We start from the raw sequence: 14,574 nt of genomic DNA, 5'->3' as shown, positions 1-14,574 counted from the left end.
ATGTGGGATTAGTGTCCTCAGTTTATTTTACAGTTGCTATTTGTCCCACCTTTCCAGTGCTCTCCCTTACTTTACTGCCTTCTATTGGAAAGTTTAGATATTTGATTGACTGTTTAGGATTGGATTAGTTGGATATTTTAATCAGTATTTAATTTCGTTTTGGCCATTTTTCTGAGAATAGTATCTTCTATCCATTTCTTTTACATATTTTTTAAAATTTGAGATGGAGTTTCACTTGGTCACCCAGGCTGGAGTGTGCAATGGCACTATCTCTGCTCACTGCAACCTCTGCCCCTGCCCGGTTCAAGTGACTTTCCTGCCTCAGCCTCCCAAGTAGTTGGAATCCCAGGCACCTGCCCCCACACTCAGCTAATTTTTTTTTTTTTTTTTGTAGTTTTTAGTAGAGATGGGGTTTCATCATGTTGGCCAGGCTGGTCTCGAGCTCCTGACCTCAGGTGATCTGCCCACCTCAACCTCCCAAAGTGCTGGCGTTACATGTGTGAATCACGGCACCTGGCCTATTTCTTTTAACTATTCCATATCACTGTGTTTTTGGAATTTCTCAAAGCATAGAACTAGGCTTTAATATCTGGTTTTAGAATAATTGTCTTTTAAAAGTAGAGTTTAATTCGTTTGTGAATCTGATGTTAGTTTAGTGGTCTAGTGTTTGTATGTATATGTATATTATTGTGAGATTATCTCAGTAGTTATATTTTCTTTTTTAAAAAAACTTTTATTTCAGGTTTAAGAGTACGTGGGCAGATTTGTTACATAGGTAAACTCATGTCAGGGGGGTTTGTTGTACAGAGTATTTTCTCACTGAGGTACTAAGCCTAGTATCCAATTGTATTTTTTCTGCTTGTCTCTTTCCTCCCATCTTTCACCCTCAAGGGGGACCCAGTGTCTGTTGTTCCCTTCTTTGTGTTCATGTGTTATCATTTAGCTCCCATTTATAAGTGAGCACATGTGGTATTTGGTTTTCTGTTTCTGCATTAGTTTGCTAAGGATAATGACCTCCAGCTCCATCAATCTTCCCGTAAAAGACATGATTTCATTCTATTTTATGGCTGCATAGTATTCCATGATGTATATATACCACATTTTCTTTACCCAATCTGTTACAGATGGGAATTTAGGTTGATTCTGTGTCTTTGCTATTGTGAATAGTGCTACAGTGAACATTCATGTGCATGTGTCTTTATGATAGAATGATTTATGTTCGTCTGGGTATATAACCAGTAATGGGATTGCTGGATTGAATGGTAATTCTGTTTATAGCTCCTTTTATTTTTAATTGACGATACTAATTGTGATATTTATGGAGTACAATGTGATGTGATACATGTATACATTCTGGAATGATTAAATCGGGCTAGTTGACATATCACTTCACATACTTATCACTACTTGGTGGTGAGAACATTTAAAATCTATTCTTTTAGCAATTTAAAAATACACAATACATTATTATTAACTATAGTCACCATGCTATGATACATAACCTCATCTGCCTCATCTCCCAGAATAATTCAGAGTTCCATTGATTTTGAAAGTGTCTTTAAATTTTGACTTCTGATGGCATTTCATTGGGATCCTAGGGATTTTCAATAATGTTAGATGAGTTTTTTAAATAATTTCTTGGCTTATGGTTCTTATAACATATAGGCTGTGTAAATTCACACGTCACACATGTGCATGGTGACTTTCCTTTAATACTTTTTCTACCATAGCCGTTGGACTGACTTCAAGCCTCCTCAGGCAACTCTTCTAGTTCCAGTCTACTGGGTTTTGTAAGATTTCAAATATCCCAGTCTTCTGCTTGGGTCTCAGCTTCAGCTGTCTGACTTCTATGGTTCTTGAAGCCATCTTTCACACCACTAGACAGGTGTTGGAACTGATTTCCAGTCTTCGGGGCCTTACAGCCTATTGTTAAGCATTGCCTTATGCATATTATTTGGCTTTCATTTCTCTCACCATGGCTAGCACCTGGGAATTACTTTTTGTTTCTTGATTATATTTCATTTTTATATATACTTCTGTATTCAGGAGAATATCTGCATTAACTTAGTTGACTACATTGGGAAAAGTTTAAACAATTTTATAAAAAAATATTCTGTGTTTAATGAAAAACATCAGGGGATAGTTTGGATACTTAAGATGAATTAGCAATTCATAGAGTTATTGACCCCAAACTGATGAGGACATTTTTTTCTTCAAATGGCAGGATCTAGAAATTAGAGATTAGAATCAGTTGCACTGGCTCTGTTAGGGGGATTTGTTAATGAGTTACTAAACCAATGGATACACTTTTGAAAAGCTGCAAGTTGCTGTGCTTTGACCTTTTGTTCAAATAAGAAAAATATATCAGTTTTTAAAAAGAACTAAAAGAGACCTGGACAGCCCGGTTGGCATCTCAGAATACGTGAAAGCAGCATTGGAAAATTAACCCTCTGTATGTACACTGTGAACTTCTGGCACCGTGGTCTTCAGATGCTCATTTCTTAGCTTCTCTTTCCCTTTCACTCTGTGTTCTTTTCTTCCATTCTCCTGCAAATTACTGAGAACATAAAGTTACATTCTGTGTGGTGCTGAAGAATTATTCTTGTTGCCTGAGGCCCCTGAGTCGAGAGTTTTCATTTTTGCCATTGCGATGACTGTGCAACCCAAGAAACTGCCCAGCCAGACATGGTTGCCAAGAATAACCCAATATCCTTTTGACTTAGTCATAATTTATTCATTATCTACATTCATTTTCTAGACCCCTCACTCATTATTATTTATGATACCTGCCCTCCCTGACCCCATATATACTTTTGTGTCCTTTTCACATATGACTTTAAATTGGCTGAGGGTCAGATGATCTGTGTTCCTTATTAAAGAATGCTTTTTTTCCCCTCCTTTTTTACAGAAATTGTGCATCGCTCTTGCTTCCAGTCCCATATCTGAAGCAGAGCCCTACTCTCACCTCCAGGGCTGCCTTAGAATGAGAGATCATTAAAAATAGGTGGTAATAGAAATTTTAGTAATGAGGCTGATTCTATTGGATGAGTTCACTTTGGGACCTAATGAAGCCAAAGTCTAAAGCTTCAAATTCCACTCAAACTTTGCAGAATTTAAACTTCAAAACTGGGTCTGTTCTAACCGAATCCAAGTGAAGTCCTATAGCCAATGGTTTGCAGAAATACGAGATGACTTCAGGGCCATACGGAATACTCTCAGAACAAAATGTTAAGACTTTTCTGGAAGACACTTTGCAACTCTTTGTGAGATATTTGAACAGTGAGGTGTTTCTGAGCTCATAATGACATAGATGTAGAGTCTACTGAGTAAGGTGTGAGGAAGAAAGCTGAGGCTTGCTTTAAGTCCTGATGGGCTCATTGATTTCTCTAGCTTTGCTCTCAGAAGCAACTCATTAATCTAGGTTATCAAAACAGGACCATCTTCTCATAGAAAATGTTATCCTCATTTAATAACAAAACTTTACAAAAGTTATGAAAACACATCAAAAATTTAGTGTACATCAAATGTACAGTAGATAGCTGAAAAACAAAAGTATCTATTCAAATATCCCCTATTCTGATAAATGTAAACCTCATTAGCCTAGAGTTTCATGACAGTGGGTAATGTTCAGTCATAGCTGCTTGTTCCTGTCTTAGGACCTTTGCATGAGCTGCCCAAAGACTTCCCTCTGATCCTCAGCTGGCTTGAGCCTTTATGTAGCTCAGATCTCAGTGTTAAGCATTTTCTTTTCGAAGTTGTTTCTCAAACTGCTTGATACTTTTCCTGGCCACCCAATCAAAAATATATTCCTCTTCATTCCTATTATATGACTCTTCAAAAATCCTCTATTTAACCTATATCACCATGTGATAATTTTTTATAATTGTAACTTTAACATCTCTTTCTCCTTCCATCAATGGATGGATTTACATGCCTGGTAACATGGATGCCAAACATTGTGAATTTTACCTTGTTGGGTACCAAACATTTTGCATTAAAAATATTCTTGAACTAGTTTTGGAAGGAAGTTAAATTATTTTGATGCTTCTATATTTTGCTTTTAAGGTTTTCTAGGCAGGGTCAGAGTGGTACTTAGTCAAAAGCTATTTTTCTTCACTATTGAAGCAAGACCCTTACCATTACATTAACCAATTCTCCTTGGAATATAAAGTTTTCCACTCTAGCTGTTAGAAACTGTTGCTAATCCCAACAATTCATGAATTCCAGGTGCTGTTCCTTCAAACCATATTGGTTGATTATTTCCTCAGCCTCAGGTAATTTCATTACATATGTGGCTTACTAATATGCATCTGAATACTTGTGGGAGATATGCTGCAGACTGTTCTCTTCTTCTGTAGCATCTCTTCTCTAGCATTTGCCCTACAAACCCTGGCCACCCTGGCTTTGCTAGACTTCCAGTGCCTTTCTCTCAACTCTGCAAATCCACTGGACTGTACCTGAGTTCCCCACAACCTCGACCTTCTTGCACTATGGTTTGAAAACATCTAAGCAGTAAACTCAAAAAAATGTAGTGCTCACCTCATTTCTTCAAGAGCTCAATAAATTAATACATTCATAAATGTCAAATGAATATGACACATGCTATATTTCTTCAACCTTTGTGAATATGGTTAACATTGTAAATAATAGAATTTTGTGTTTGTTTACATGTGTTTAAATATCCTTTGATTATGCTTTTCATCTTTTCCCAATCATATTTTAATCTCTAAAAGAATTATAATTGTATTATCATGTATACACAATTACTTGAACTTATAAATAAAGTTGTTTTAGTTCCTAGATTGTAATCATTTTAATTGAATGAAAATAGGTTTTTCTAAAATGTTTTTGCATACTGAAAAAAATACTATTGTATTTGTTTTTTACTGTCAGTTTGCTAATGAAATTAGTTTAACTGACATAATGCAAAATAACATTCATACAGCCCCAGTCAAATTGTAATTGGTGGAAGCAGAAATAGTATTTTCCTGTTGTTAATATTAGAATTTATAAGATGGAATAAATCTTCGAATTATTTGAGTTTGAAACATTTTATAGGTTGATTGGAAAATAGCCTCATGAAGAATTGCTGTATAAAAATATTGAAGGAACATAGGAAATAAGGATTCTTGTATGTTAGTGAGAAATATTGAAGACATACAGCTTTCTGATAAACAGTTCACGATATATAGTTTTATTTGTAGACCCCAGCTAGGAAAAGGAACTCGTAATTGAGAAGCAGATGGAGCAGCAGAAGCTGCTAGAGGCAGTGAATGTGCTTCACAGAGAGTCCGGCGCTGTCTGAGGCTGGGTCACTACCCAGCACAGCAGGATTCACTCCAGACACTTGAGGAGTGACCAGGTACCTGCAGGTCATCTCAAGTCAAGCATAGTCTACTTGACACCCCGCCACCACCATCTAAGAAAGAGTCTCTTCCAGGAATCAGCTATACTGCTGACTTGCTGTTTTAAAGTATATTTCAGAGATCATTCATCAAAATAATATCCTCATACAGAATTCCAATGCAATGAAACAGCAAAAATCCTTTAAAATTTTCTGAAAATGCATTTGACAGGTGATACAAAGATGAAACACTTTAGAAGTATAAAAACAGAGAATTGCTTTAGAGATGTTTTCCAGTGACTTCTTTCATGATAGCATTCTCTAACAGCTTACCTGTGATCTATTTAAGATCTCATGTAAACCTTTAACAACTAACTCTTTAAAACATATCCACCAAGTAATCCTCCTTGAATATTTTCCTTACATCCTGGTTCTCCTTGATTTTATGTTCTCTTAGATTTAACACCAACTGTAACTTCTGAAAGAGGAGGCACCTACAGTGAGGGCAAGGGTCTTTGACTAGTGGTGAAGGAGAGTTAGAATTCTAGATCATTAAACCATGTGACTTAAAATTGTTGCATATTCACAGATGAAGTTTCATCCTATAAAGTGCCCTTCAATGTGAGTGTGCTCAAGGGTAGGAAATCACACTTACCTCTCCTAGAATTGACACAAAGCATTTGCCTTTACCAACTAAGCTGTTTAAGCTGTTATGTGCTTAAAAAGTTCACATAAACATCACAGAAAGTTCATTTCATACACATTTTTATGATTGTGACTTTCTTGTATACACTGTAAACAAAACAAATTTCACATATTATTAAACTGTGGGGAGAAACACACTTCAACCCTAACCTTTATGTCAAAACCAGTTATTGTTTTCAAGTTATGAGTCATTTCGATTTTTAAATATTTACCCTTAGAATTTCTTCAAAGTCTAACTGGTCTTATTTTTATCCTCCTTTGTGTCATAAACTGTAGTTCAAATTTTCAAATTGCAGTAGACATAGTGAAGGTGTAAATAAAAATACATTTAAATGTAAATAATTAAACCAGTTTGAGCCTTTCTGAGTAGACCGAACCTAAAAGAAGACGAATGAGTCAGTCTTTTTAAAATCAATTTGATTGGCCATTATATTCAGCAGTGGTAAGCAGAGGACTCACCAAAACAATGGGCCGGTCATTTACCCTGAGGGAGGAGAGAAGAATGACCTGATTGAGTTAGAAGTTTATAACACTTTCAGGACTTCCCATGGTCTTCAGACTAACAGTGTCTAGGCTAGGTTTTATGCCCCTACCCCCATCTCATGCCATACTTTTTTCTATTCTCTAGCTATATGAACACTTTTGCAATTCCTTAAATATGCCAAGCTCTTTCTTATATGTTAATTTTCCAGAAACCTTCTATACCAAACCTCCCCTTCTCACCTGACTAAGATTGACCTCCTTTGGGTCTAAGCTTAGTCACCACCTTCTTAAAGAAGCCATATCTAATTACCTCTATCCCCCATTGTCTCACAGACACAGTCATGCATGCACAACACAAGCATGTACATGTGTCTTATCTACACACCAGATTAAGCTAAACTCCTAAGCTCTCGCTTCCCTTGATACTGGTCGCATTTTTTTTTTTTTTTTTTTTGAGACAGGGCCTTGCTCTGTTGCCCAGGCTGGAGTGCAGTGGCAAGAGGCAAGAACATGGTTCACTGCAGCCTCAAGTTCCTAGGCTCAAGGGATCCTCTTACCTCAGCCTCCCAAGTAGCTGGGACCACAGGTACACAACACCACATCCAGCTAATTTATTTTTATTTTTATTTTTTGTCGAGATGGGGTTTTGTCATGTTGCCCAGGCTTGTCTCAAATTCCTGAGCTCAAGCAATCTGCCCACCTTGGCCTCCCAAAGTGCTAGGATTACAGACACTTCTCTTTCTTTAGCCTCATAGAATTTGTCATTCTTGTTTAGTGTCTGTTTTCCTCACAAGGTTGTAGCACCATGAGGGCAGAGGAGAGTGAGTCTTATTCTCAGCTGAATTCATAGCAGAACATTTGTCACACAGTGACTGCTAGGAACACACAGAAGGAAGGAAGAAAAGAAAAGAGAAAAAAAGGAAGGAAGAAAGAAAGAAAGAAAGAAAAAGAAAGAAAAGAAGGATGAAGGGAGAGGGGGAGGGAGGAAAGAAGGAAAGAAAGAAGGAAAGACGGAAGGAAGGAAGGTCCTATACATAATTGTAAAGTCTCTAGTCTAGTGGATTTGAAAGCATATAAACAAGATATTCTCTGGTTTGGCTGGCTAGATCCTACTGTACCTCAAAGTGCCTTTAGTTCTGGGTCAGGTTAAGTCAGCTATACCTTCAACAACCTTTGACCTGTTGAAAATGCAGCCCATGTGAGTTCAATGGGAAGATTCTAGAGAGGAACTGCACTACTTAGGTCAACTAAGTGAAGAGCACATTTATCTCGGTTGATCTCAGGTAACCAAGGGTGAGCTATGGGCACCGATGCTTGCCCAGTCCTTTCTCTGTGAGAAGCAAGCAATAAAACACTTTCTTTGGCAGAGATTGCATCTTTATATTCCACAAACTTCAGGGTACCACTTTGTGCAGAGAAGAATAAATCCATTCCCTGACAAAGATAGCCTTAATATTCTCTTCAGCTTGACTAAACTTTAGACCAGTTTCTTCCTGAGTACTGGGCCGTGACATCTTTTTTCTAAGAGCATTTACGTTGAAAAACCTAAAACTGTAAATTATTTCTCTGCCTTGTTGAGATGTAGATCCTTTAGCTACGTGCGAATTCAGAACCCAGGTATGTCTTACTGAAGGACAAGAACCTGACAGCCATCAAAGGTAATCATCAAAAATAGTGACAAACCCCTCCCTCCCAGTTTCTGGGGGATGGTAGGAGCCTAATGTGACAATTAACAAACACAGATGCCTAATCACATGGGCCAACCTCATGCCAATGGCCCTCCAGTACTTTTCAACTAGCTCACCCGGGACTTAGAAACCTTCCCATCTTTTATTTTAGCAGAATTGGGTTCAATGTCTCTCATCTATTGTAATAGCCTTTAACAAAGTCTTCTTTGCCTATGTAGCTTTGTCTGGTTCAATTTGTCTTTGATACCTTTGTAGGCCTGGCTCACATGTGCACTTGAATTAAACAAGGGCTACATCACTCCTGGTAGATGAGAATGTTCTAGAAGGTGACCACATTTCAAAAATTCTATCTCACTAAATAAAATGTTGATGAACTCCCATTTAGTGAGAAGGAGAATTCTTTTTATACCTGGAGGTGAGATTGTTTCTCTTTAATGCTGTTATTTTGAAATAACATTAGAAAAAAGAAAATATCTGGCTTTGTCTTTGGGAAGCAGATTTGAATGATGTCCCAGGAGGAAAAATTGTGGTTGGCACATTTCAGAGCTATATCCGCTTTCTACTCCACATAATGTAGCTCACGTAATGGTCCTGATTGCAATGTTGAAACCTTGTTGAGCTCTTATTGTGAAGATCAGCCTCTGAGGTGCATAGATTTTATTTTCTTCTGGTTTGGAGAGTGGCTGATAGGCTGTGTGGCTGAACTCCTTCCCTCTCAGTAAAAGTGAATAGCACAGAATCTGATGACTAGTGAATACTCATTGAACTTTAATTGTAAGTGTTGCTGTCATCATCTCATCATCACTTTCACAATTGCAAAAACAAAGAAATAAACAGGAAATTATGCTTTCAAAACTTTCTACTCTCTACCAAAAAAAAAAAATAGTTGATGGGTAGTAATGCTGGCTTAAAATAGACTGTAGCCTTTGCTGGATTGCTTCATTCATACATAACTCTGAGCTCTATTTGTGAGACGTTTGTCTTTCTCTCTCCCTACCCCAATCCCTGCATTTTTCAGTGATGGATGGGCAGACAGAGATGAAGTCATTGAAGGTTATGAGGTGGAAGCCAACGGGGGAATCACGATAAAGCTACAGTCTCCAGAGGTCACGTCATTTGATGACTATTTCCTGAAACTGAGGCTGGACACTAATACGAGGAATCCCTGGTTCCCTGAGTTCTGGCAACATCGGTTCCAGTGCCGTCTACCAGGACACATTCTGGAAAATCCCAACTTTAAAAGAATCTGCACAGGTAAATTGTCTTCACAAAATAGCAACTCAGAGGCTTTGTTCTCTCTTCTAGATTTATTGCAGCTTGATAAATGAGAATAGAAGGTGCCAAGGCTAGAGATCCAAAGAGAAAGTTGTCATCTGTGTTTATAAAATCCTAGAATGAGAAGGAAGTGTGTATCACCCCAGGAATTCATGAATATCTGGAAAGACAACTTTGGTCTCTGTTGGAGCAAGTGATAAGAGATAACAAAAGTAAAGGAAAAACAAACTGAGGAGTCAGGTATCTAGTATTCAAGCCAGATTAAAGAGATTTTATTACAAACATGGTTAGGAGACCTTAGCCTTATATAAGTCAGCAGTACTGGTTAGATTCTCTTTTTTTTTTTTTCTTTGTGGCTTATTTAGATACAGAAGTCAGGAGAAGATGAGGTAATGTGACCCCAGGCCATACCACCAGCATGGTTGTTTGTGGGCATAGGGGCCAAGAAACTGCACTCTGATCTTTCAGTCAGAACAATGGTTCACAGCTGGACAGACAAGCACCAGGCACTACTCACTGATGCCGTGCCAGGAAACTGCAGCACATGGTTTCAAGTCTTTCAGGGGCGTGGTAAAGTCCACAGGATGTCCTCCTTGCAACCCCTAGTTCGACTATAACTCAGATTCTGAAGACTGTAACTTTTATGAGTATTATTATTATTGCATAGGGACATTGCTGCTCCCTGTCCTTTTGCAGTATTTTCAATGCTGTCAAGATAAATCATCTATGTCCTTTCATAATGCCATTGAAAGCCAGTTGTTCATGCTGGGTCGATAACATAGAATAATGGAGCACTTATGATAATGGGTGATGGAATCTACCCATGACCTAATTTGTATTGTGGAGCAGTGGTGTGACATGTATATTCTGTATGTAGGCTGAGCAGATATGATTTATAAAGGTATAGAATCATATTACAGCCATGTATAAAACACTATATATAGCAAAAAAAAAAAAAAGGCTAGAGAAACATATAATCCATGACTCTTGACATAGAGAGGCTTGCCATCTCTTTGGGCAAATCAGAACAGATCACACACATGAAATACATAAATAACAATAGAGGACACTTGGTTTTTACAGAGGGTGGTAAGAATGTGGCTAATTACATAGAATATTTCTATTTTGAAGAGTATTCATATTTTGATGTTAGAAAATGCTTTCAGATACCAATATATGTAAATGTATTGATGTATGTTTGACTTCATAAGGTTCAACAGAGTTCATTGGGAAATGGGCTGGCATGGATCTATTTTCAAACAAGGAAGTTTCAGTGTTTTAGAACTTCCTCAGTGTGGCTTCTAGGGAGGCTGACAGAGGCAGGAGAAAGGGGAGACATGGCTCAACAGTAACCCACTTCTGCCACATAGGTGTTTCTACTTTCTCTGAAATAATAGTCACACCAAGAATAAGGATTCTAATGGACCAATAAATCATCCAGGACAGTCTTCTTATTTGCAAAACAGAGATGATGAAGGTGAAAGGGGAAAACGGTTTCTCTAGGCTCATAAGGTTAATGGCAGCAAAGAAAGGAAAGCCCACACCTCCTAGACACCATAGTACCTACTTTTAGGCTTAGCATTTGGTAATAAATTATCTCTTATTGCTTTCTAACCATTTCCTAAAAAAATGTTTACCATTTTCAACTGTAAGCTTTTTGTAGTCAAAGCATCCTTACTTCCTTCATAGAACCCTGTACAACATGGATCTCTGGGAGCTCAGTCAATTCTTGTTAGCTAATTGATTAGTTAATTTACATCTTCATTAGGATAGGGTGAAGGGCCCAAGGAGAAGACCAGTGAGGAGCCTACTGAAAAAGCAGGTGGGGTGGTGAATTGGGCATGGCAGTGGCAAGCAAGGTGGAGAGAAGGGGTTTGATGCTGAGGACATGTTGATTGAAAGTTGAGATTTGCTGATAGAATTGTCAAGAATAACTATAATCTGAGTAACTTGAAACATGATGTCACCATTGACTGAGACAGGGGAAGACTTCAGGAAAATAAGATTAGGGAAAGTCCAAGAGGCTGATTTTGGACAAAGTAAGTTTGAGTCATCTATTGGTGATCTAACTATAGATGTTATTTTGTCATTGTTTTTTATTGGTAACATTCAGGATACCACTTATTATACATGCTTGGATCACTCATATAAGGATTTCTAGGAAAGTATTTTGAAACCTGAGCTCTTAAAACAAGTTAAAACTCTGCAACGATGTACACTAATATTTTGGGTTTTCAATTTTCACGGTATATAAAATGTCAAGGTTAAAGCTTAAAACTGGGTTAGCATATTTACAGCAAGTAATAACAATTTAAAAATCTTGATTTAGTCTTACACTTTGCTTGAATCTTATAGCTATGTTTAAGCTTGAATCTCATAGCTATGCTTTCTCATGTAATTACAATCTTTATGAAACATGTTTATATTTGCATTTTATTCTGGAGTCAAGTTCAGCAAATATTTCTCTTTTAGGTCTAAGGAAGACAGGAGGCTTATTTAACTTTTCAATTTGGAATTAATTCATAAGACTTATTTATCTTTTCTGTAGAAAAATTCTTATAATTTTATCTTTAGAAGTGTTTATATTATTTATGAGGTATACATTCATGTACAGCTACCTTGTTCTACATTTTTAATCTTTATATTTCTGTGAAATTGGCTTCAATGTTATTGAAGAACAATAAACTCACTTCATGTATTATTTTTATCCATTTGAGATCCTTGAATATCAAATGAATTCCATAATCTTCTAACGAATATGCAGACACATTTATGAAGATTAGTGTGAGGAAGTAGAATTAACCTTTCCATGCTATTGATAGCTACTGCTTCTGTCACTCATTTTTACCTCTTCTGATTGGGTCACTTCTGGTGGTTTGGAAAGTTTTGATATTGCCATTAGTTTCCATAGAAACCATTATTGAACTTAATCCCAGATGTCACAATTTAAATAAAGAGTTTATGTGCACTAGATTGCCAGTTTGAGGTCTGAGCCCAGGATGAGTAGTTTAGGAATCATTGTGGCTACTTTAAAAGTATTTCATGTAAAGTACATATCGCTGCTTCATTAGTTGACTATATCAAAGTATTGAAGATGTGTTGGAAAAGCTGTAACTGAACATCAAAGCCTAACTTCTCAAAAATTAATCATTGTAGGACAGTAGAAAGAGGTGTAAAGCAAATCAGAGTCACACTCTTCCAGTAAATGTCTTAGCTGCTTACAGGATTTGTATCATGTTTGCAATGGCATAGTACTTTTTCATTCCTGATGAGAATCATTAGAAAGATTTCATAGAAACTGATAGGATGTAGCATTTGGAAGCACTATTACTGGATCCAATACCAGTTCAGTTATGTATCAGCCATATGATTTGGATGACCTCACTTAACCTCCGAACCTCAGTTTTGCTAACATGAAAACAATATCTAGCTTACACAGAATTCTACATGAATTGAATGAAATAACACAAGTGAACTACTTTACAATAAAATAACACAAGTAAAATACTTTGCAAACTGAAAATACTTAGCATAAATGTAAAAGTTACTACTAGTGTCATGACTAACTAGAAAATAGGTTATACCATAGATCATTTCATAAAAATATTTATTTTGGAATTATAAGTTTAACTAGGATGTGGAAACTAGAAAAAACAAGCCAACAATCTTTAATCAATCACCCTTACACAGTTAGTGTCAGTATAGCTGTTTTCTCTTACACTTTCCCATGCAGTCTTTTATAATTTCTTTCTGATAATGAAAGTAATACATGCTTAATGTACTATTGCATACACCTGGAAATATACAGAAGCATGAGAAATATGAATAGAATTAAGAATTTTCTCTTATCGGCCATGCGCGGTGGCTCACGCCTATAATCCCAGCACTTTGGGAGGCCGAGGCAGGTGGATCACGAGGTCAAGAGATCGAGACCATCTTGGTCAACAAGATGAAACCCCATTTCTACTAAACAATACAAAAATTAGCTGGGCATGGTGGTGCATGCCTGTAGTCCCAGATACTCGGGAGGCTGAGGCAGGAGAATTGCTTGAACCCAGGAGGTGGAGGTTGCAGTGAGCTGAGATCGTGCCATTGCACTCCAGCCTGGGTAACAACAGTGAAACTCCGTCTCAAAAAAAAAGAATTTTCTCTTATCTAACCATCATTAGTCACTGTTAAATTTCTGGCATGCTTTCATCTTTCTCTATGTAGTTTTAAATTGTGTATTAATATTATTTTATATATTAAAAGAAATGTTGCTCTGTTTTATACATTGATAAATTTCTCTTTGTCATTAAATTCTTTATTCTTAATGGCTGCTTAACATTTTGCATTTAGATAAGCTATAATTTAGGCATTTCATTCTTCCTATTTAGGTTTCTTTTTAGTTATTCACAATTTTTTAAAATGTTGCAGTGATATAAAAATTTTTCATCCTAAACTTTTTTTATATTTTAAATAATTTTCTTAGGTTGCAGTTCTAGAATTTAAATTTCTAGAAGTTCAATCAAAAGATATAAACATTTTTGGCCGGGCGTGGTGGCTCATGCCTGTAGTCTCAGCACTTTGGGAGGCTAAGTTGGGCAGATGGCTTGAGATCAGGAGTTCGAGACCAACCTGGCCAACATGGTGAAACCTTGTCTTTACTAAAAATACACAAATTAGCCAAGATGATGGCGGGCACTTGTAATCCCTGCTACTTTGGAAACTGAGGCAAGAAAATCGCTTGAACCTAGGAGGTAGAGGTTGCAGTAAGCTGAGATCACACTGCTGCACTCCAGCCTGAGTGATGAGCAAGACTGTCTCAAAACAGAAAACAAGCAAAAAAAGATATGAACATTTTAAAGCCTTTGAAAAGGAGTTCCAAAAGGCAACTACTAATGCTGTATAAAACTCTATGCATTCGTTTCCATAATTATCATCACAGTGTGCATACAATTCTGCTTCTTATTTCACTTAGGATTATATTTTACATAGTTTTGATGTTGCTGCATGGCCTTTATAACCACCATTTTAATAACTCTACAATATTCTATCTAGTTAAAATACTGTAATTACTAGCCATTCTTTTGTTGGACA

The 14,574-nt window shown here is 36.9% G+C and overlaps 1 protein-coding gene across 7 annotated transcripts in view; it reads left to right on the top strand.

Moving 5' to 3' along the window:
* Positions 1-14,574, top strand: part of GRM1 (glutamate metabotropic receptor 1) — a 417,120-nt gene that overhangs the window by 278,862 nt on the left and 123,684 nt on the right. For all 7 annotated transcript variants that reach the window (XM_074397312.1, XM_074397314.1, XM_010337527.3 and 4 more), the window contains one exon: positions 9,239-9,474. In XM_074397312.1, coding sequence (XP_074253413.1) covers positions 9,239-9,474 — 236 coding nt within the window. The remainder of the gene's footprint in view (positions 1-9,238; positions 9,475-14,574) is intronic.

This window comes from Saimiri boliviensis, chromosome 4 (assembly GCF_048565385.1).
Source record: "Saimiri boliviensis isolate mSaiBol1 chromosome 4, mSaiBol1.pri, whole genome shotgun sequence".
NCBI classification, from domain to species: Eukaryota; Metazoa; Chordata; class Mammalia; order Primates; family Cebidae; genus Saimiri; species Saimiri boliviensis.
The sequence above is the reverse complement of the archived record's forward strand: the minus strand, read 5'-3'. Positions and strand labels throughout refer to the sequence as shown.